This window comes from Macrotis lagotis, chromosome 6, assembly GCF_037893015.1.
Source record: "Macrotis lagotis isolate mMagLag1 chromosome 6, bilby.v1.9.chrom.fasta, whole genome shotgun sequence".
Taxonomy (NCBI): Eukaryota; Metazoa; Chordata; class Mammalia; order Peramelemorphia; family Peramelidae; genus Macrotis; species Macrotis lagotis.
In genome coordinates, this window is record NC_133663.1 from 95764843 (window position 1) to 95790135 (window position 25293).

At 35.7% G+C, this 25293-nt stretch overlaps 1 protein-coding gene across 1 annotated transcript in view; it reads left to right on the forward strand.

The window, feature by feature from the left end:
- The window catches only part of VWA8 (von Willebrand factor A domain containing 8), a 469402-nt gene that overhangs the window by 414605 nt on the left and 29504 nt on the right, over positions 1 to 25293 (forward strand). Inside the window, exon 40 of the mRNA XM_074191741.1 lies at positions 2419 to 2527. Within this exon, the coding sequence (XP_074047842.1) occupies positions 2419 to 2527 (109 nt within the window). The remainder of the gene's footprint in view (positions 1 to 2418; positions 2528 to 25293) is intronic.

Here is a 25293-nt window from a genome sequence, read left to right on the forward strand (position 1 = left end):
TCTGGTATCCCCATACCTAGGACTCTCTCCCTCCTTTGCTTCAATTACTATCTTCCCTGGCCTCCTTTAAGTCCCGCCTAAAATCCCAGCTTTTATAGGAAATCTTCCTCAACCATACTGCTTTCCCCTCTATTAATTATTTCCTATTTATTTATTTCTATAGATTGCTTTTTATGTATTTGTTTACTTGTTACCTCCCCACCTAGAGAATAATTTCCTTGTGAGCAGGGATTATCATTTGCCTCTTTTGTATCCTTAGCATAGTACCTAGCACATAGTAGGCATTTAATAAATGTTGATTGATCAGTTGCCCAGGATCACAGGGCTAATAAGTATCTGAGGCAGGATTTGATTTCAGAAATTCCTGACCTCCAGACTAATGCTCTACCCATTCTGCACCAGTCAATTCTGGTACATGAGTTCAGAATAAAAACAAGCTAACATATGGATTATGTAATAAAGTGTTTGTGAACACAATGAGAAGAGACCAAGATATATACCAGCTTTAGCACTAGCTGATACTGCCACTTCGAGAAGCTAATTGATATTCATCTGGGTAGCCTGAATTTCCTCTCTTTTCTTCATAGAACCATACATAATTGACTCAAACACTAAACCACAAGGAAAGATAAACCAACATCTAAAAATTCATAAGTTGTTATTCAATTAAAACCAACCTTTGGAAAAAATAAAAATCTATCATCATTTCACAGTGGTTCTAGCATCTCACAATTTTGATTAAGCTTTAGTACTTCCGAAGATCCTTAATCTTGTCAGTGTCAATGAGATCACATGCCCTATATAGATAACTTTTTACTAAACAGTTTTATGAATTGCTTAATGATGGTTCTTAAAGTAGCAAAATATATTTACAATTATTCTGCTTTATGGATTAGATGGTATTGATATTGAAAAACATTTTCAAATCCAATGGCTAAAAAGTTGTTTTCCTATTCTGCTTCAAATTTCTTCCTCCAGTCCCTCTCTGACAGTTTTCCAGACCTTGTAGGTGATTTTTTTTCTGAAAGCAGACACAATAGGGTATATTGTTTTCATATTTTTTTCATCATTGAGAGCACATAGCTTATTTTTATGCATCATACTTACACTCAAAACCTAGACCTATAAACCTATAACCAGAGATAATTCTGCTGTCTTTACCAAGATATTTCAGTGAATAGAATCAAACAAACCTCATCCATTCCTTCCTGAAACTTAAAATATGTTGGCATTGGCTTTGCTTTAAACAAAATCATGTTTCTGGTTTCCTTAACAGCCTAAGTTAAGATAACTCAACTTGGGAAAAGAGTGCATAACTTCTTTAACCATTAAAGTGGGAAGTAGCAGGCTGCAGTATAGCCAGCATGTAGCTTGAGACACTTAAACTCATTTGTTAATCTCATGGAGGAGCACAAGGATCCTGGTGAGACTTCCAGATAGAAATATCAAAGATATCACCAAGCCCATAAAAATCAAGTTATTTACCCAAGGTCACATAGTGGCAGCCAGGATCTAGACTCAGGACCTCCAGACCCAGAGCCACTAAGTGCTCTTTTCACCATTCCAAATTGTGTGATTCACAAATTCTTTACAAAGCTTTGACAGATGTTTGATGAAAGTAACAAAATAGCCAACATGGAGGCCATCCTTTTTCATGCTGGATTCCAGTTCTAATACCTTGTGATAAAAATATACTTTAGACAGAAATTTCACTTGAGAACTGTACTTCAAATAGTATACATGCCAATTTAGAGGAACAAGAAATTTAATCCATTGGGTGGACATTTTCTGAGAGTAGTCTTTTATGGGCATAGAAATCTTATCAAGGTTATCAAATTACTATAAATGAGATAGTGATAAAAGAGAGAGAGAGCACATAGAAGAATCTATCGAGATCAGACCCCTTCTACTTAAGAGAGAGAACTAATTTTAAAAATGCTTTGATTCTTTTAATATGTATAAAAGGTGATAGAAGGAAAATGAGATCAATAACTAAAATTCACAAATTTATTAGAATTTACAGGTAGTATTTCTCAATAATAATAATAACACCATTGAGAGCATTACTTTGAGGTTAACAATGTATTATCAATCATTTTAGGACACTTGCATTTTAACATGTAGCAATATATTTATCATGATTTTGGTACTCATTGTGTATTTTTTTAAAACCCTCAAACACTTGAAAAAAGATTTCATGCTAGATTAAAGGATATCTAGATTGAGTTCATATTCATCACACTTTTTTTTCTCTGTCCTTTGAAGCTATTAGCCAGAAATTGCTCTCCTTTTTTTCTCTAATATCCCCTTATATATTTACAGGATTTTTATTGTCCATTTGATACAGGTTTGAGTAGATGGAGACAACTTGTACTATATGATTTATTTTGCTTTATTTCCCCCTTCCTCTCACTTCAGGTTAAAAGAGATTAAAATGAGTGAGTATGATGCAGCCACTTATGAGAGGTTTTCAAGTGCTGTCCGGCGACAAGTACATTCCCTCCGGATCATCTTGGATAATTTACAGGTAATCCTCATTTTATTTAGCCAAGCAGATAACCTGAGACCAAAACTTATAATACTAGAGAAAGCCACTTAAAATCTTATTTGCCATTAAAGAAAAATAAATCAGTACCATCTTTCTTTAGATAATACTTCAACCTTATCCAAATAACTGTTCTAAATGAGAAGTACAAGAAAACAGTAAATTCAGTTTACCTTTCCTTCTGGCCTGGTGGCAAGGATTTGTTAAGCAGGAAGCTGCCTTGATTTTCTCAAATATGAATTTAACAATTACATTGGTACTAAAAGATTCATAAGCAACTCATCTTTACTAGAAATATAGAGGCATCATTTATGTCACAAATGAGATAATTGTTTTTAGATTCTACTTATGTATAAATGTACCTTTACTTCACTGACTCTGTAGTTCTCTGAAAAGAGGGATCTGATTCATTAATGTCTGCCTCTCAATTTCTATCTGTGACTCACTTCTTTCTTCAGGTTCACAGATTATTTGCTCTCACTTCAGAAGATGAGAAAGAAAAGATTAGGAAATGACATGGATAAGAGTCAGTCAGTTTTGCCTCTTCTCACAGACTTTCAGAAGCTAAATTGAAAGCTGAAATTATTTGTTTAAAGGGAATCTGTTATCTGATGGTTTAATTTTTCTGTTCTATCTTTTTCTGCATTTAGCATGGATAATTAAGAGTTGAGTGATTGACTAAATAGAAGCCTGGGCTTGGGATCTGTCAGGAAGATCTAGGTTCATGTCCCACCCTGATACAGACCAGCTTTGTAAGCCTCCCAGCAGCCCCAGGCAAACTCCAAGTCTAAGTTACAGAGGGGTTGCTAATCTGTCTATATTAGAGAAGGGCTTTCATACATCAGGACTTTGCTATTCTAATGGAAAAACAGGTCAGATTCCCTATCCCTCCAAAAAAGAAAAAAACATTTAGAGTTCTTTTAGAGTCAGCTTGTAAAATTAAAATAAATTACCCACACATAGCAATACTGTCTGGCAGAGAATCAATTACTTTATTTCAAAAGAGCTAAACTGTACCAAAAAGAAAGGGCATATATATGTTTTATAGTAGCATTTTTTTTTGTACTAGAAAAAACCCTGGATCCAAAAATGGATAACCATCAACTGGAAAACTGTTTCAACATATGATATATGAATAAAATGAAATCTTATTTTGCCATAAGGCACAATGAATATGATGTAAACCAAAGCAAAGGAAAAACTAAACTGATACAATGTAAATGTAAAAGAAAAATAACAAAAGCATCTCTCAATAAGCATTTATTAAGCACCCAATACAGACTAGCCACTGTCCTAAGCATTTGTCCCCAGAGAAAAGATGTGAAAAAGTGTCTCCTTCCCTTCTTTGCAGAGGTAGACAACTATGGATATGGAACATTGACTACAATGTCAGATTTTTTGTAATGTGTTTATTAGTTTAGGTGAACTGTTTTCTTTTTCCCTTTTTTGTATTCTTATTCCAGATAAGGAGAAAGTTAAATACATTGGAGAAATGTAGGTAATGTAAAAAACAAAAGATATCAGTAAAAATTTATTTTTATTTTCTTTTTTAAATAACTTGTATCACTGTCTTGCTTTTACATCACTGTGGTTTTTCCCAGTATACCTCCTCCTCCTCCTCCCAGAGAGCCATTCTATATAACACATAGTATTTATTTTATTTATTTTATTTTATTTTATTTTATTTTATTTTATTTTATTTTATTTTATTTTTTAGGTTTTTGCAAGGCAAACAGAGTTAAGTGGCTTGCCCAAGGCCACACAGCTAGGTAATTATTAAGTGTCTGAGACCGGATTTGAACCCAGGTACTCCTGACTCCAGGGCTGGTGCTTTATCCACTACGCCCGCCACCTAGCCGCCCCTAACACATAGTATTTATAATTTATTTTTGAAGATCAGAAAAAACTAGATGTACTGTTCTATTTCTCCTGAGGGGGAAAAAAAGAATTATTTCTATAATTATAGGTTATTGAACTTAAGTATGAAGCAAAGGACTATGTTGAAATAAATAATCAAAAGATCAGTTTATAATGACAAAAAATTACAGTTTAGACAGCTTCCATCTTTTACATAGCTCTTGCTTGAAGTTTATAAGTCTGTTGTTATAAATCTAGCATTTTTTCCATTTAAAAAAGTTGTCTAAATTTTATTAGAATAGAAAAGCCTCATATCGCTTCTTTAATTTATGAGTAGCCAGAGTTTAGGTATCTGGAATCCAAGACAATATAATTTAAAGAAAGAAAACAAACAAAAAATTTCTTCCCCAATTAGCATGCACAGACCCTAGTTGAATTGTCCTTACTATAACCAGAAAAGCACATACTTAAATAGCAATTTAAGATTTACAAAGTACTTTCCCCATAACAACCCTGTGGGCTCATTACTGCAAGTATTTATATTTTAAGAGAGAAAAGAGTAAGGCTCAGAAAAATTTGCCCATAATAACAGTTAGTGACTTTCTTTGATTGCTTCTAGCTCCTTTTTCCTACCCTTTGTCCTCCTGCTGGTTTCCTTTTATGAATTTTTAGGGGCTGAGTGGCCTTGTAACACCTACAGCCTCCACTCTCACACCTCTCCCAGGAATACCTGCCTCCCAAAGAGGTCCTGCCTCCCTTCCCTAGTGGAGAACACGTATTACCTCTGTGCAGACATTCATTGCTAGATAGAAGGAGAGGTATAAACTGATTGAATTAATTCCTACAGAGACACAAATCTATAATGCTCTCAGAGACACTGGTATTTTCAAAAAGAGGAGGTAATACTTGATACTTACTAGCTGTTATCCTAAACAAGTTACTTAACCCCAATTGCCTTGCAAAAAAAAAAAAAAATAGGAGGCTTATTTTAAGTATGAGCAGTGTCTCACAGGGAAGTAAAAAAATACAGACCATTCAGGGAAAGATATTTTTGGACAGCAGATTTCTGTATGTAAGGGGTCACTTGTAAAGTGGTAGACTCACTATATTAGATTCAGAATCATCCTTGGGATGGGGGGGAATGCAGAAGGAAGAAATATGACTAAAAAAAGTGATTGAGATGATGCTTGCTAGAAGAGTTAGAGTTTATGCAATTAATGGTGGTTAGACTGTGTGAGTGAGAGAGAGAGAAGCATCAAAGACACACACAGGTGCTTCATCGAAGGCTAGATCTCAAAGATAGGAGAAGAAATCTTAACCAATCTGAACAAAAAATTAGAGTTGGCAATGGGTATGTTTGGGGAGTGATGATAAGAACAGCCTGCCTGGAGGGACTCTGTTGTTGAGTTGTAGGAGATAAGATAAAATGGGCACAGAGGTCTGAGGGTTATAAAGCTGGAAAGGTTTTTAGAGGTCACTAAGTCTGTCCCAGTCTGACCCCTTCATTTTCAGTCAATGAAATTGATACCCAAAGAAATGAAAACTCTTCTTCAATATCATAGAGCTAATTGTTGGAAAAGTTAAGATTTGAAGCAAAAATCCATTACTCCAAATTCTAATGTTCTTTCTACTCTACCAGAGGTAGTGGCTTATTAAAATGGTACCATATTAAGGAGAACCTTGAATGCCAGAAAGAAATTTTAGAACTCTCTCCTATTGATAGGTATGAGGACTTTGGAAGGTCGTTGAATAGGAAAATAACATGATCAAAATTGGTATTTTAATTAATCAGGTAGTGGCAGACAAAATGAACTGATGGGGTAGAAGGAGACCTCACAAAGGAGACTGATTTCTCATAGTTAGAAGCTGTTCAGGCATGAAATAAAGAAAACTTGACAAAGGTTGATATCCCTGATAATTTAAAGGAATGGATGGTTCTGGATGGTGAAAGGTTGAAGGAAGATTAAGATTCACTAAACTTAATGTTATTTTTGATTAAGAAAGGAACCCCCCCCCCCAGTACTTGAAGAAGTCAAAGACATTGATGGGGGAATTAACTTGTGAGTAAGGTGATACATTTTTGAAAATATCTCATAGATATCCAAAGATTTGGATTGCTTTAAGGTCTAAGACTGGATATGGAGGCTAAGAATATGAGTAGTATACATTTTAAAGTGATAAGTAAGATAGGATAGTTAAGACAGGAAACAAGATCAGTTTACTAAATGGAAGGAAGGTAGCAAAGACTTCAGAGGACCAGTAGGAGTTATGTTGAAAAAAAAACAGATTCAATTAAAAATTAAATTAGGGAGAATTTCAAGAAAGATAGTGTATTACTGTGTAAAAAAACAGAAGACCTCAAGATTACAAGTGATATCTTCACTGTTACCAAATGAAGAGCTTCCAGGAAAAAAAAAAAGGTGGTTCTGGGAAATAAATACTAGTTAAGAACATGGCATCTGAGAACAGAATTTGACTTTATGGAATTTGACTTAAAATGAAGAAATGACAGACTCCTAGCCAAGGAATTTAAAAAAGTGATGGGAGGTATTCAGTGAGACTCACGCAAAGACATTTAAATGGGGCAGCTAGGTGGCGCAGTGGATAGAGCACCAGCCCTGGAATCAGGAGTACCTGAGTTCAAATCCAGCCTCAGACATTTAATTACCTAGCTGTGTGGCCTTGAGCAAGCCACTTAACCCCATTGTCTTGCAAAAAAAAAAAACTAAAAAAAAAGAAAAAGACCCTTAAATGGAAAAAAAGAAAGGGAAGAAAGAAAACTGTCTCTGTATGTCTACCAAGGAGTAATTAAAATGTAGAAAAAGATCTAGAACTAGAAACATCTGGAAACGCATAGTATACAAAATCTAAGAGACCAGTCATAAAACCCATAGGGCTCAGATATCCATATGCAAATGTATATACTATGGACAATAAGCAAAGCAAAAAGAAACAGATATTCTAATGCGAATCTGACCTCAAAGATATCCCTGGAACTTGATAGGACAGAACCATAATTAACTCGTATTCCATATTCAAAAAGAACAATATATGGAAATGAGGAGACAGAGTGGTCTTTTATACTAAAAAGCATCTTTATACAGGGGTGGGAGTGGGGAACCAGGAAACAGAAAAGCAATATTATCACCATCCCCAATTGACTGGGAATCATGGAGGAAATTATGTGAAATTGGTTAGCAATTTAATGTTAATCTGACCTGGAAGAGGATACTAGAGGAATGTTGTGTTGTTTAACATTTTTAGCAACAAATTTTAGCAAGGCATCAATGGAATACTTATCAAATCTTCAGACGACCCAAAACTAGGAGGCACTGCTACCATGTTGGATGACAGTCAATATCCACAAAGATCTTGACCAATTAGAACATTGTGTTTAATGAAATCAAATTTAAATGTGGGATAAATTAATTTGTGTTCAAAAAACTAACTCCTCAGTAACAAGATGGGGAAGGTATAAATAGATAATAACTCATATTTAAGCTTTAAAGTTTACAAAGTACTTTGTATGTCTTGTCTTATTTTATCCTCACAAATTTCCATTTCTATTTTTCAAATGAGAAAGCTGGAGGTAAGAGAAATTAAGTGACTTGCCTACGGTAATGTATCTCATAAATGTCTAGAAGGAATTCAAATCCAGATACTCCTGTCTCAAAAAAAAATCGTATACTCTATCCACTATACTGTAATGCTTCTCAGCAGATAATAGTTGGTCTGAAAATAAATCCATCCATGTGTTTTGAGGAACTGCAAATTCATTATGAGTCAGTAATAAAACATGGCAGTCAAAAAAGTTAATGCAGTATTAGATTACATTAGGAGGGACATAGTGTCCATGACTAGGGAAATGATAGCCCTGTTGTACTCTGCCCTTATCAGATCACATCTGCAGTATTATGTTCTGTTCTGGACACCACATTTTTAATAGTAAAATATTTAATTGAAACATACTTGCAGAGCAAAACAATAAAGAAATTTATATTAACAATCACTGTCCAGAAGGGTGCGAGCCTGTCTCTGTTTTCCACAAAAAAAAAAATTAATGTTTCCAAGATTCACACCTTCAAAAAAGTTGAGAGAGAGAAATTGAGGGAAGCATGACACAGTCCTTGGTATGGTTAAGTCTGAGGAACACTGAAGTCTGAGTAACACATTTTAGGAATGATGTTAAAAAATTAGACAGTTGAAAAGCTTCTATAGGAAGCCTACCAGGACAATAAAGATCCTCAAGATTTTGTTTTGCCTCTACTATTATTATTATTGACATTCATTTTAACTAGCACTTTAAGTTTTACAAATATCATATTTGACAAATATTATCTCACTTTATCCTTATAATGACTGTGGGAGAAAGTTGCTTTTCTCCCATTTACAGACAAGGAAACCGGGGCAGTCAGAAGTTGAGTCATTTGCCCAAGGTCTCACATTTAAGAAGTATCTGAGGCTAGATTTGAGCTCAAGTCTTCCAACACTATCTACTGTGCTGCCCCCAGCTGCATCACTGAAGAAGCTAAGAGGAGATATTGTACTGGGGTGTGATTCCTGTCTTCAAGTTTGTGAAGGAAGGTCATGTAAAGTAGGAACCTGATTTGTTCTGCTTGGTCTCAGAGGACAGGTAATTGGTATAAATTACAAAGAGGTAGATTTCATTGTTACATAAGGGAATAATGCTAACCATTTGAAGTATCCAAAAGTAGAATTAGCTCCACAAAAAGGTTCAAGCAGAAGCTGAGCAGCCACTTTTAGGGGTATCATAGGATCTAGAGCTGAAAGGACTGAGAGGTTCCCCTGTTCACCCTTAAAATGCACACCCACATGCACACACACACCTGAAGCCCAGAGAAATGATTAGACTAACATCATGCAGTAATGAGGGACAGCAGTTAGATTTACCCAAAAGACCTTTGAATCTAAATCCAGCCCTCTTACCATTATACTGAGATGCTTCTATAATTCAGAGGCTTCATAACTGGTAGAATAACCAGATCCAATGAGTAACCATTAGTAATAACCAGTGTCAGCCTGGAATATCTCTAAAGGAGTATCCCAGGAATCAGTGCTTGGTCTGTGCTGTGCAGATTATTAGAGGAGATTCTTAGTAAGGAACAAAATGGACCAAATGACCTCTGATCTTTTTAGCTCTTAGATTTTCTGATTATAAATCCTGGGAACAAAAGTGGTAGAATGGGGATAGGGGGTATAAACTAGAATAGAATTTGGGAGGCCTAGAGGTCTAGACCCAGTTGCACAACTTTCCAATCATATGATTTTGGAAAAATGATTGAGTTCCCTCATTTATTGACTGCAAATATTAGTTAGCTGCCCTCCTTTCCCTAAATCACAGAATTGTTGGCAGGATCAAATGAGTTCAGCACTTTCAAATACAATACAAAGATGAAAAGTGGTACAGTTAATAATGGATCAAAGAACATGAATATTAAAAGAAAGTTTTTGGATTTGGTGAGAAAGTGGTCATTGAGGAACTTTGAGAATACAGAAATGTGACTTCTGGATCATATGTTAGTCCAGTTAAAGTTGAACTAACACTAGTCCTCAGTGGCTCTATATCAACCAAGGAAGCCATCAACCAACCTCATTATCCCCTTACTTCCCCTACCATCCTCTAAGTGTAGACCTGGAGTCAGAAAGGTTCTTTATGAGAACCTCCAGGTTTGGAGGCATAATCAAAAAGCCTTAGAATTGGCAAGGACTTTTTTTTTTAGGTTTTTTGCAAGGCAAATAGGGTTAAGTGGCTTGCCCAAGGCCACATGGCTAGGTAATTATTAAGTGTCTGAGATCAGATTTGAACCCAGGTACTCCTGACTCCAAGGCCGGTGCTTTATCCACTGTGCCAACTAGCTGCCCCTATTGGCAAGGACTTTAAGAAAATTTCCTGCCTTATTCAAAGTCTTATTGCCACTTTGGCATATTATGAGGGGCAAATTGGATAATATGTAAAATACCTTGCAAGCTTTAAAGTGCTATCTATTTTATTATGATTATTATCATCATCAATAAAAATCATATCTGTGGCAGGTAAATTTTCTGATATCTGCTACTAATTTAGCAATCCTCTTTGATTTGGGAACTAACTATACAAACTAATACCTTCTGAAGGTTATATTAATTGCTAGAAAGTTCATCATCATGTCTTCATCATAACATCTATGCAGTGAGTTACAAGCTTCAAAAAACTTCCATTTATATTATCCCACGAGTCTTGTGGGATGGCCACTAGAAGGGCATTCTCATCCCAGTGTTCTGAATGGGGCTCAAAGACAATGTCCAAGTCCCCAAGAGTGACAGAGCCCAGTCTCCATTGGAGCGAAGGTCTGTTTCCTTATAGCTTGAGTTTCCATTCCTTCTTAATTAGGTTTGTTCTACCCTTTTTTAATATATAGGTGGACTAAGTGTTTATTGTTAAATGGAAAGCTCCTTCTTGGTGAATAACATGTACATTGCTTTCTCTCTAATATTGTCTAACCTTACACCAAATGTCACCAGCAATGGACCTATGCCTTCCTTTTTTTCTTGAGCCAAAGATACTTTGTTTCTTTTTTGCATTTATAGTAAGCTCCTGCATAGTGTGGGATATACTCTTGTTGTTATTATTCTTACTCATCCACACTTTCTGTTTTTGTTTTTTTTTAGACCTCCCTCCTCCCGTATTTTGTTTATAAAGGTATAGTTAAGGACTACATCTGTGATTTCTTTGGCATAGTGAGCTCTGGGACAAGTAAACTCCCCCTTCAAATGAAGATTGGTATCTTTTTTGAATTGATAATCTTACGGAATTACCTAGGCAACTTAAAGGTTGTGTTCTAGAACTTAAAATAATAAGGAAGTTTAGCTGAAAAAAATAGGGGAACAAACTATTGTAGGATACAGACCTACCCCAACAGATTTTAAAATCTATTACAAAGGCAATCATCCAGAAACATGGGTTTCAGTTGAAAACAAAAAAAATGATTATGTATATATTTATATATATAATCAAATTATTATAAGAACTTACAGAAGTAACAATTATAAAAATTTAATGTTATTGTAACAACTGGATAGCTGTATGTACAAGAGTTAATTTGAAGCTATGGCCCATACTGTATATTGAAATAGTTTCCAGATGTGCAAAAGAGTTAAAGTTTTTAAAAGAAAACTAGAAGAAAATGGAAAAATAAAATTATCCCATTAGAGGAGGGGAAAAAAATTACTGACTATTGCAAAAAGTAGAAGATGTAATCAGAGGCAATCTAGAAGACTTCATGTGATTAAAAAATTTTTTAACTCTGTACAAAATATGTAATAAACTGAGTCTTTAAGAGAACTAGCAGAATAGGTAAATATGTTTCAAAGATAATTAATAAAAGCAAATTGTTCAGAATATACAAAGTACTGAAACATATGGTCAATACCCAGATTCTGTTTGATGAGTGCACCTAGAAAATTAACTAAATACACATAAGGAAAGAAGGAATAAATTATCAGTTTCAAAAATAGATCTCTCTGCAGTTAGAGAAATAAAAATTAAATCAACCTTAAAATAATACATATATGAAGAAGTGGAAGACTTAGGAGGGGATAACAACTATCTTCAATTATTTTAAGTCTAGCCATGGGCAAGAAGAAAAAGATGGTTCTGCTTGGTCCCAAAAGGCAAAAGTAAGAAAAATGCATCACAGTTTTAGTTAGATTTCATTTCAGTACAAACTTCCTCACAGTGAGAATGATCTTAAAATGAATTGGAAAGCCTCAGGAGATAGGAAATTCTCTGTCCTAGAAGGTCTATGGAAAAAGGGTTTCTTTTTCCTTATACATTGGACTAAATTGGCTTTTCAGAGGTCTTTTCTATGATTCTAATGAAAAATATTAAGTAAAATAATCAAAACAAAATGGCACTGATTTAAATTATGTAAGATGTATGCATATGAATTTGAAATTTTAAAAAATATTATGCATTTAAATTCATATATTTTGACCTCTATATGAAAATTGTTACATTAGAATAGTATTAATATTAGACTACCTATTGGCAAAAATCCATATCTGCTTAAAATTGGACCAAATCATTTCTTTAGAGTTTTCTTTTGACTGTGTGATTCTATAAAAATTGTCATCTTCATATATGCCAGTAAAAGTTTCTATTTGTTATATATATTTGCCAGTAATGCAGTATTAAATATTTATGAAAAATTTATCTAAGGAAAATTTTCAACAATTCCCATCACAAAATTATAATTTATAATACATGCATGCAACATGACTATTTTTTATAAACTTCTATTAAGATTGTAGAATTTAGAACCAGAAGGGACCTTCAAAATCATTTAGTGCAGTAATTTTTAAGCTAGTGTCAGTGAACCTGTCTTGGTTAATATTTGGAGACCAATGTCTCAAAATACTTTGTTTCTTTTGTAATGCTATGTGTTTTGTTTTGTGCTTTTAAATGCATTTTTCTAGGAAAGAATCCATAGACTTAGTAAGATACAAGATTAAAAATCCCTTATCTACTCCAGCCCTGGCATTTTACATGTGAAAAAAAGCTAGAATTTAAGCTGCTAGGCCAGGTTGGGGAAAATTTCCTCAGGGAAATTCTTTTCAGTTCATAAACAGAATAAGACATTTCTGACTTGGTAATTTTCATGACCCTCCTTTTTTTAAGATCTGAGTGGTTCTGGGTGACTAATGCTTTCCAAAAGTTTTGAGACTGATGTTTAATTCTGGTAACTATGAGAATTTCCTTGGTGAACAGTATAGTAGTTGGTCAAAAACCAGCCAACTTGCCATTTATGTTGTGTTTCCAAAGCAGAACTTGCACCTCGTCTTGTATGACTGATGAGGCTGCCATAGAAGAACAAGAGATATTGTTACCACCAATATCTAACCTGCTTGCCATTTTTTTTCCAAGAGCTATCTCTGTCAACCTTCTTCCTTCACTGTACTTCTTGGGTACACTTTGTATATGAATAATCTAGAACTGTGATTAGTAAGAGGCAGTATTGAAAGTTATCTAAAGTTCAATTTAAAAGACCCAGGTTTGAGTTTCCATTCTGCTTCTTATGTGCTATGTAGCAAAAGGCTACAACTTCCTTATCTAAAAAATGAACAGATTGGTTTGTGATTTCTGAGTTTCCAACTCTAACATTCAGTGGGATGAGTCTGTGTGTTTCATCTCAGAACTGACAACAAATAGATCTTTTGCAGGTATATAGTCTGAAGCTACTTTAGAATCTGAGTTTTCTGTTCCCTGTTCCCTATAGTCACAGTATTGCTGGTGATTTTAATGCATTTCCTGTCCAGTGTTTTTCGGACATCTCCCCCCACTAATGATTGTGATTGTCATAGTACTCCAAATTCATTATATTTGTTATTCCACATTAGCACCCTATGATTAGTCACAGCCACCAGGTACTTAGCAGTAGCTCACTCATTCAATTTGGATTGTGAAAGCTTGCCCTTGTCAGGGAGAGCACTAGGCATTGGAAAGAACATCTAGCTTAATCTACCTACCTCTGGATAATCTCAAATTTTCTTTGCATTTCTCAGCATTCACCAATCAAATAATTGTTGTTTCTTGAGAACTGCTTTTTTAAAGAGTGAAGGGAGTTAGAAGGAAGTACTAGGTGTGAGAGCTGTGGAAGGTGGAGGAGGAGGTCACTATCCAACTTCGAAAGAATTTCTGGAGCACAAAATCCTGCGCTTTCAGAACAATGAAATGCCTTGTCACTGGTGAACTGGTACTGCAAATCATAACTTATCCCTTGGGCTGTTGTGAGATATTTACCCTTTGGATAACTACAGAAGAGGCTTTCCTAATAGGAAACTAATAAAGTGAAAATTTAAGGGGAGAGGGGTGGTTAATGAGGAAGTTTAAAGAGGTAATGTGATATGATGTATTAGATACCCTGCCTCAAAGTTAGGAAGACTTTGGGTTCAAGTTCTGATTAACTTCTTAGTCCTTCAAGGAAGCTCACCAAAACCATCAGTGGCAGAGCACAGGATGAATCTGAATTGACAGAGAGAGCTTATTCTTGAGGAGCTCATAGCACCAGTCCCCAAAAATGAAAGTTTAAGATTGGTGATGTTTTAATTTAGGGTTTGGCAAAGGACACCTTTTGTATCCAGGGATGTTGGGGCACAATTGAAGTCTTGAGAGAGAATAAACCCTGCCTTTGGAAGGTCAGTGAAGAGATGCTGGCTAACTAAGCTTACTTAGTTTGACAGCTCCAAGCCAGAACAACCATAATAGCTTTGTATCATGCAAGGAAGCTCTGCTTTGGAAACACAACCAAGTTGGCTGGTTTCTGACCAACTACATACTGTTCACCAAGGAAATTCCCATAGTTACCAGAAGCTTCCTTTTCAGTTCAGATTTTTCCTCAAACCAGAGTGTGCATTTTTGGTAACAAGCACATAAGGAAAGAAATCACTAAGACAGAACTATGACTTTTATTTTTAATAACTGACTTTGATTAGTATTCATATCTTGAAGACAAATAAACAAGAGAATAGTGAAAAAATATAGGTGTAATTGAAAATTCATCTGATTTAAGAAGATTTATCTTGCAAACTGCTTTTTTATCTCTTTTGAACATATTTACAATTAAAGCAAACACATGAATTCTATCAGAGTCTTAATTATAATGTTTTGTTCTCAGCTCCCATTCCCATTCTTTGCTATTTGCTTTGATTCTAAAATAATCCTCTGTAACCTAGAGAAACCCTTTCCCATATTAAGTTGATAGTCCAGCATTTTCTGAAGGCTTGGTGCAATTCTTGAAAGAATATAAACCAATTTTTTACTTATTCTTTTTTTTCTATTAAAGATTTTATTTGAGTTTTACAATTTTTCTCCCAATCTTACTTCCCTCCCCCACCCCCCCACAAAAGTAATCTATCAATCTTTATTTTGTTTCCATGTTGTACATTGATCCAAATTGAGTTGAACCAATTCTTATACCTGCATTTTTATTTGAAATTCTTAGATTTAAACATGTGTGGAATTTTAATAAGACAAAGCTCCACATTTAAGTAAAGGAAGCATATCTTGTTACAATCTCTCCAGGGAAGGTTGGTTTTAATGTTAAAGAAAATAGTTGAATGTGCCTCTGTTTCCTGAGAATGGTCTCTCTTCTTGGCAAATGCATAAGTGAACCAATTAACCAGAGAGCAGGCTATTTAAAAAACAGCTTTTATGTGGTACATGATGTAAAAAGAAACTATTTTACCTTGCAAAGATGATTTTCTTTTTTTTTTAAGGTTTTTGCAAGGCAAATAGGGTTAAGTGGCTTGCCCAAGGCCACCCAGCTAGGTAATAATTATTAAATTCCTGAGGTCAGATTTGAACTCAGGTACTCCTGACTCCAGGGCCAGTGCTCTATCCACTGCGCCACCTAGCCACCCCACAAAGATGATTTTAAGATAGGCCATTAGAGAATTTCAGAAACTCGTCCCTAGTTTTGCATTTGCCCATTCTAATATTTTTAAAAGCTATTTTGTTATAGAATAGCTCAGGAGGTTAACATTTAGCATCAAGCTAAAAAAGACATATAAACATTATCCTTAAAGCATCCTTATTCTCTTGTCAAGTGATGCTATACCAATGAGAGGTATTCAATTCAGATCTAAAAATAACAGTCTGAAAAATTAAAAATTATTCTATTTATTTGAAAAAACATTGGAAATTATAATACTTGTAGATGATTTTGGTAATTTATCTTTCATATTTGAGTTCTAGCTTTTGTGAAAGGGGAATTTAAGTATTTCATTTGTTCAGGTAATATCTTTTTAATCTTCCTTTTTCTTTCATATTCTTTGTTTTTTAAGGTTTTTTGGTTTGGTTTTGTTTTGGGTTTTTTTTTCCAATTTTTGCAAGGCAATGGGGTTAAGTGACTTGCCCAAGGCCAACAGCTAGGTAATTATTAAGTGTCTGAAGTCGTATTTGAACTCAGGTCCTCCTGATTCCAGCACTAGTACTCTATTCACTGTGCCACCTAGCTGCCCTTCTTTCATATTCTTTTTTTTTAAGGTTTTTGCAAGGCAAATGGGGTTAAGTGGCTTGCCTGAGGCCACACAGCTAGGTAATTATTAAGTGTTTGAGGCTGAATTTGAACTCAGGTACTCCTGACTCCAGGGCCAGTGTTCTATCCACTGTGCCATCTAGCTGTCCCCTCTTTCATGTTCTTTAAAAAAAACCTCAGATTTATCATCTACATTCATGCTGTTGATATAGAAAGTAAAATTTATTCCAAATTCTAATCAGAATCTTTCAGTGTTTTCTTCTAGCTTTTGAGATCCCAACCTCATTTTTAAAATAAAGATACATGAAAATGAAATAGAACTAAAAAAAAGTAAGACATGATTTAATTCTTTAAATTTAGTACATAATTTTTCAGTATACTTCTATGCAGTTGTAAAATTGATAGAATCCTAGATTTCATGCAGTGTCACAAATGATATTTGGGAGTCAGGAGAAGACTATTCAAATATTCTTATCCTTTAACTGAACATTGTTCTATACCTGATAAATTTGAAGTAACTTTTAATCCTGAGACCAGAAACACTTACCCCTCTGATTGATTCTAAAATTGTCCAACTGTCCTAAAATATTCTTGTGTATTGCCCTTAAAGATAAACATTTTGGCCACATGACAATATGCTGGGTCCTCAAACAGTATAAATTGTCCAATGATTAGAAAAACTGTTTAGAAGATTTAAGAATCAACAAGTTCCTAAAATGAAATTGAAGGATTTTAGTAAAGTCATGTGATGTAGTATCCTGGTTTGTTGAGAGGGTCTGAAGGAGCAAGAATTCTTAAATTGGTTTCCCTCTAACATTGTCAGCTTAAACCCTCTCCATGAATGCATAATCAGAATAGCAAATAAGTTTAAAGAAAGCTGCTTTGTACTATGAGCTGAATCTGTAGAAGCTTAACAAAAGTATGCTTTTTCCCACACTTGATCACTTTTTCTTCATTTGGTAGTGAGTTCCCCCATATACTGGCTAAGGGAATGACTATACTAGATTTGTGTGTGTGTGTGTGTGTGTGTGTGTGTGTGTGTGTGTGTGTGTGTGTGTGTAAACACAAGTATATGTATGTGTGTGTATACATATTCAGGGAAATAATTTTTTAACACTCTATCAGTATATTGTTTTCACCTTGCTATTCACCAACCTGAAACAATTCACTGATTTCCCAAACATCAGCCCCTATCAGACACATAAAAAAAAACCATTCACTCCCACACAGTACTTCGCATCCATTTCGGGAATATTAAAGAACAGTGAGTGATATGAAAAATTAATAATAATCACCCATTTATGGATGAATGGCTATAGACAGATGTCTGTTTAATAGTTTACCCAAGAGGCTTTTTTGATTCTTTATTTTCCCAAATACATGTTAAGAAGGTTTTTCAACATTCATCCATATGCATATGTATATTTTTCATTTTTTTAAATTTTTTTTATTCTCATTTTGTACAAATGGGTTTTTTACATTAATAAAATATTCTTGTTTAAGAGTAAACAAAATACCGCTCCCCCCATGAATATAGACTTGTGTAGACTTGCTTGGGCGATAAAGGAGAGAGAAAAAAAATTAAAATTAAAAAAAATAATAGTAAGAATTGTAGGTATGGCCAGGTGGCGCAATGGATGATGCACCAGCCCTGGAGCCACGAGCACCCAAGCCCATATCCAGCCCCATAGACCCAACAAATCACCCAGCCGTGTGACATGCAAGCCACCCAATCCCCACTGCCCTGCAAAAACCAAAAAGAAGGAAAAAAAAAAGACACAAAATAAAATAAAATAGTAATCATAGTAGGGATGGCTGGGTGGCAGACAGAGCATTAGCCCTTGAGGCAGGAGCACCCGGGTCCAAATCCGGCCTCAGACACCCAAAGATTACCCTGCTATGCGGCCCCAGGCAGGCCACCCAGCCCCATTTGCCCTTGCACCCTCCCCCAAATAATAGTAATAAAAAATGTGCTTTAGTCTTTGTTCCAACACCAACTTTGTTCCAACACCAACAACTCTGTCATGGGTGGATTGCATTCTTTATGGTAAGTCCATCGCAAAAGTTGCTTCCATATTTTTCCAACGTTGCCATTGCTGCTTGCAACTCCGTCCTTTGTTATTTCTCCACTACCATGTACTATATTTTCTTTCTCCTTTCACTCTGACTGCTGTAGGGTCGCTGAGTGGCACAGCAGACAGATCCCTGGTCCTGGGGCCAAGAAGCCCTGAGCCCCCATACCACCCCTTAGGCCCAGAATCCACCTGGCCCTATGGTCCTGCGCAGGCCTTCCAATCCCAGCCCCTTGCAAGAAGTAAAAAAGAAAATGTGTTATATCTGACCACTCTCCCCCCATGGTCCATCCTCTCCTCCATCACTCACATTCCCCCCTTCCCCCTATTCCCCCCCTTTTCTTCTTACTCCAGATATCTATACCCCATTGAGTATATTTGCTGTTTCCTCTCCTAGCCATCTCTGATGAGAGCAAAGGTTCGCTCATTCCCCCTTGCCTCTCCCCTTCCATATCATTGCAATAGCTCATTGTAATAAAGAAAAAAACTTATTATGTGAAATATCTTGGCCTGTTCCCGCTCTCCTTTTTCTTTCTGCCATTACATTTCCCTTTTTTTCTATTCACTCCATTTTTACACCATATTTTATCTTTGAATTCAGCTTTCTCCTGTGCTTCAACTATAAAAGCTCCCTCTACCTGCTCCATTAACTGAGAAGGTTCATATGAGTATTATCAGTGTCATTTTTCTATGCAGGAATACATGCAGTTCATCATCATTAAGTCCCTCATATTTTCCCCCTCTCCTCCAATCTCCATGCCTCACCTGAGTCCTTTATCTGAAGATCAAACCTTGTGTTCAGCTCTGGCCATTCCAAAAGGAACCTTTGAAATTCCCCTGGTTCATTGAAAGTCCATCTTTTTCCCTGGAAGAGGACATTCAGCCTTGCTGGGTAGTTCATCCTTGGTTGCATTCTAAGCTCTTTTGCCTTCCGGTATGTTATATTCCAAGCCCTACGACCTTCCAGTGTAGTTGTTGCTAAGTCCTGTGTGATCCTGACTGCAGCTCCACGATATTTGAACTGTGTCCTTCTGGCTGCTTGTAATATTTTCTCTTTGACTTGGGAGTTCTGGAACTTGGCTATAATATTCCTAGGGGTTGGTTTTTTGGGATCTCTTTCTTGGGGAGATCGGTGGATTCTCCATTTCTATTTTGCCCTCTGCTTCTAGAATATCAGGGCAATTTTCCTGTAGTAATTCTTTGAAAATGATGTCAAGGCTCTTTTCCTGATCATGACTTTCATGTATTCCAATAATTTTTAAATTATCTTTCCTAAGTCTGTTTTCCATATCAGTTTTTCCATGAAATATTTCACATTTTCTTCTAATTTTTCATTTTTTTGGTTTTGAAGTATTGATTCCTGATTTCTGGTAAATTCATCAATCTCCCTGAATTCTATTCTTTGTCTGAAGGATTTGTTCTCCTCAGAGAGTTTTCTTATCTCTTTTTCCATCTGGCCAATTTTGCTTTTTAAGGCATTCTTCTCCTCAATAACTTTGTGAACTATTTTATCCATTTGACCTAAGCTGGTTTTTAGTATGCTATTTTCTTCAGCATTTTTTTGGATTTCCTTGACTAGGCTGCTGACTTCATTTTCATGTTTTTCCTGCATCTCTCTCTCCTTTCTTTTCCCAGTTTTTCTTCCAACTCCCTCATTTGATTTTCAAAGTCTTTTTTGAACTCTGTCATAGCCTGAGCTCGATTTCTGTTTTTCTTGGAGTCTTTAGATGCAGGATCTTGTGCTTCCTCATCTTCAGACTGAGTGTTTTGATCCTTCTTGGGCTCATATGCAAAATATTTCTCAATGGTCTTCCTCTTATTTCTCTGCTCATTTTCCTAGTCTGGGCCTGGTTTTGGGGTGCTTCCTGAGCTTTCGGGACACTCCCACAAGGATCTTAGTGTGTGAAGCTCTGTCCTCCCTCCTGATCTGTGAATGACCATAAGCGCCCCCCTCTGCCACGGGGCCAAGGTGGGGGGGGCCTGCTGTTCTATTGGGGGGCCTACACTGCGATCAGGATCTGAATGTGGTCAGAGCCCCAGAGTCCTGTTCCAGGGATAGAGGACAGAGCTTGGCAGTCTCTCTTCACTCCCCTCCCTCAGCTCAATAGGCTCATGCCCTGGGGGCTCCTGCTTACTGGCTCTGCCTGTTTCTGTTTCCAGATCTGGAATGCAGTGGTCACACTACTTGCTGTGTGCCCTGAGGGCTGGGCTCCATGTGCTCGCTCTGGCAGAGGTCCTCCCCTGTTCCCCCACTTTGTGCCGGTGCTCCCTGGGGTGCAGCTCAGGAGACTCCCCCGCTGCTGTGAGCTGAGGCTCCCAGCGCCCTGGGGCTGCCTCCGGGAGGCTGAAGTTCTTTTGCTCTGGCAGGCCGCCCCTCTGACCCCAGGGAGCAGAGCCTTTCTACTCTTTTCCAGGTTACCTTGAGTAGGAGAACTGCCTCGCTGGGTCCCTTTGTGGGTTCTGTCTCTCGAAAGTTTAGTTAAGAGTCCTTAGTTACAAGTTTTATCACAGAGCATCTAAGAATAGACCCCCTTCTTGTCGCCATCTTGGCTCCGCCCTGTATATTTTTAAGTAACAAAATTTCCTTCCATCCTCCATTCCCACCTCCCTCCCCTTAGAGACAACAGTCAGGTTAATATTGTATATACACATTTATGTTAAGCATGATTACAGATTAGTCATTTTCAGGATGAGGAATTAGGATTAAGGAAAAGAAATACATAAAAGATCTTTTTTTAAAAAGTGAATGTGAGGTGGCACAGTGGATAGAGCACCAGCCATGAAGTCAGTGGATCTTAGTTCAAATTTGTCCTCAGACACTTAGTAATTGCCTAGCTGTGTGACCTTGGGCAAGTCATTTAACCCTATTGCCTTAAATAAAAATTAAAAAAATAATAAAAAGTGAATGTGGTGTTAATCAGATTCTGAAGGATTTTTTTGTTTTGTTTTATTTTGTTTTTCTTCCTCTGGATGGGGATAACATTAGACTGACATAGTCTAATATGGTTGTCTTAGCTCTCTCAACTGCTGAGAACAGCTGCATCCATCAGGGTAGATCATCTCACAGTGCTGTTGTTGATGTATACATTGTTCTCTTGGTTCTACTCCCTTCACTCAGCATCAGATCCTGTAAATCATTCCATGCTTCTCTTGAGTCTGACCATTTATGATTTCTTATAGAACAATAGTATTCCATATTATTCATATACCATAACTTGTTTAACCATTACCCAATTGATGGGCATCCCCTCAACTTCCAATTCTTTGGCACTACAAAAGGAGCTGCTATGAATATTTTGGAACATGTGGGACTTGACCCATTTTTTATGATTTCTTCAGGATATAGGCCTAGAATTGGAATTTGTTGGGTCAAAGAGTATGAACATTTTTATTGCTCTTTGTATACAGTTCCATATTTCTTTCCAGAATGGTTGGATACATTCACAACTCCCACCAGCAATGCATTAATGTCCCAGTCCTCCCACAACCTCTCTAACATTGATCGTTTTCCCTTTGTCTCATCTTGGCCAATCTGATAGGTGTGAGGTGATATCTCATAATTGTTTTAATTTGCATTTCTCTAAACCATAATAATTTGGAGCATTTTTACATATATATATTTATGTATCTTTAATTTCTTCATTCAAAAACTGGCAGTTCCTATCCTTTGACCATTTATCAATTGGAGAATGACTTATGATCTTATAAATTTGATGCTGTTCCCTGTATATTTTAGAAATGAGACTTTTATCAAAACTCCTATTTGTGAAGATTGTTTCCCAACTTTCTGCTTTCCTTCTGATTTTGGCAGCATTGATTTTATTGGTACAAAATGTTTTTAATTAATATAATCAAAATCATTCATTTTGCAGTTTATAATGTGATCTAATTCTTGTTTGGTCATAAATTTGTCCCCTTTCCATATATCAGATAGATAAAAGTATTTCTTGGTCTATTAATTTATCTAGGGTATCACTCTTTCTATCTAAATCCTGTAGCTATTTTGACCTTATTTTGGTATAGGGTGTGAGATGTGGATCTATGCTAGTTTTTGCCATACTATTTTCCAGTTTTCCCAACAATTTTTGTCAAATAGTGAGTTCTTATCCCAGAAGCTGATGTCTTTGGGTTTGTCAAATAGTATATTGCTGTAGTCATTTACTGTGACTTCTTTAGGTCCTAATCCTAATTCACTGATCCATTACTCTATTTCTTAACTAATTCCAGGAAGTTTTGATGACTGCCGCTTTTAGATCTGGTAGAACTAGGCCTCTTTCCTTTACATTTTTTCAACAGTCCCCTTGCTATTCTTGATCTTCTGTTGCTCTAGATGAATTTTGTTACTATTTTTCTAGCTTAGTAAAATAATTACTTGATAGTTTGATTTGTATGGCACTGAACAATTTGGGTAGAATCGTCATTTTTATTATATTAGCTCAGGCTAACATGAGCAATTGACATTTTTTCAGTTATTTAGATCTGATTTTATTTGGGTGAGAAGTGCTTTATAATTGTGTTCATACAGTTTCTGGGTTAGTAGTTTCCCACGTATTTAATGTTGCCTACACTTATTTTAAATGGAATTTCTCTTTCTATCTTTTACTCTTGGGCTTTGTTGTTCATATATAGAAATGCTGATGATTTATGTAGGTTTATTTTATATCCTGCTATTTAGCTGAATTTGTTAATTGTTTCAAGGAGTTTTTGTAGAAGATTTTCTCAGGTTCTCCAAGTGTACCATCGTATCATCTGCAAAGAGTGAAAACTTTGTTTTCTCATTGCCCATTCTGATTCCTTCAATTTCTTTTTCTTCTCTTATTACTAGAGCTAATATTTCTAAAACTTTATTGAATAATAATGGTGATAATGGACATGCTTGTTTCATCCCTGATCTTACTGGAAATGCTCTGAGTTTATCCCCATTAAATATTATATTTATTGATGGTTTTAGATGGATCCTACTTATTTTAAGGAATACTCCATTTATTCCTAAACTTTCTAGTGTTTTTAATAAATAGATATTGTATTTTATCAAGGGCTTTTTCAGCATCTATTAAGGTAATCATATGATTTCTGTTGGTTTTGCTTTTTTTGTGTCCAATTATGTTGAGTGATTTCCTAATATTGAACCATCCCTGTCTACCTGGAATAAGTCCTACCTGATCATGGGGTATTATCCTAATAATAACTTGCTGTAATCTCATTGCTGAAATTTTATTGAAGATTTTTGCAATTATGTTCATTAGGGAGATTGATCTATAATTTTCTTTGACTGTTTTGGTTATTCCTGGTTTAGTTATCAGCACCATGTTGACATAAAAGGAATTTGGCAGAATCACTATTTTTTTTAGATAGTTTATGTAGAATAGGAATTAATTGTTCCTTAAATGTTTCATAGAATTCACTTGTAAATCCATCTGAACCTGGAAACTTTTTCTTATGGAGTTTATTAATGGTTTCTTCAATTTCTTTTTCTTATGTGGGTTTTTTTTTTTTAGTTTTTGCAAGGCATTAGGGGTTAAGTGGCTTGTCCAAGGCCACACAGCTAGGTAATTATTATGTGTCTGAGGCCGGATTTGAACTCAGGTACTCCTGACTCCAGGGCCAGTGCTCTATCCACTGCGCCACCTAGCCACCCCTTGATATGGGGTTATTTAAGTAATTTATTTCCTCTTCTCTTAATCTGGGAAGTTTATATTTTGGTAAAAATTCATCCATTTCATTCAGGTTATCAAATTTATTAGCATACAGTTGAGTAAAGTAGCTTCTAATTATCTCTTTAATTTCCTCCTCATTGGTGGTTAGTTCAACCTTTCCATTTTTGATACTGGTCATTTGGTTATCTTCTTTCTTTTTTTTTTAAATCAGATTAACCAAAGGTTCATCTATTTTATTGGCTTTTTCATAAAACCAACTCTTAGTTTTATTTATTAGATCAATGAGTTTCTTGCTTTTAATTTTATTAATCTCTCCCTTGAGTTTCAGAATTTCTAATTTGGAATTTCTCCAAGGTTTGAAAGTAGGATAAAGAAAAAGTCTACAGACTACTTTTGTCTAACAGTATCTTTCATAGTAGCTACATATGTTTATGACGGTATAGGAGCATTCTCCAGTTTGGCCTATAGGCTAATCTTAAATGCCTGTCATGGAAAAGACTGGGCAGTTTGAGTGAACATTCCTCACTCCAGTGTGAATCTAATAATAATAGTAATAATAACTGACATGTAACCCATTGAAGTTTGCTGAGAATTTTATATACATGATCTCATTTGAGCTTATGAAGAGGGTACTACAGAAATAGTATCGCTTTGTTACCCATGAAGAAATTTAGACTTTAGATTAAAATGTACAAAACTGAACATTTTTCAAGCTTACTTCAGTGAATCTCTGTTTCTTCAATATTTATGTTTCCTTCAATAATGAAAGAGAAATAATTCACTGTCACTGTATTGCAATCAATATCAGTCAATCTGACATAATTACAGGAGGCTGGTGTTTATAAACTCTATATATTAGGTCCCTGAAGTGTGAAGTGCAGATGGTAGTGTCACTTATGCAATCATCTCCATGCTTGGTTTTCCTTATCTTGGTGATAAAATCCCATGTCAAAGGTGACTCAACTGCATGGAAAGTCCTCCAATCTATGTTTGTACCTCCAGACCATTTTCTCTCATTCAACATAAGCAAGTGCCTCGTGCCTACCATGTGCTTCTCCATTGCCCTTTGAGTGATCCTCAACTTGAATTCTTCAGAAATTATACTATTCCATTGAGGGTCATTAAAA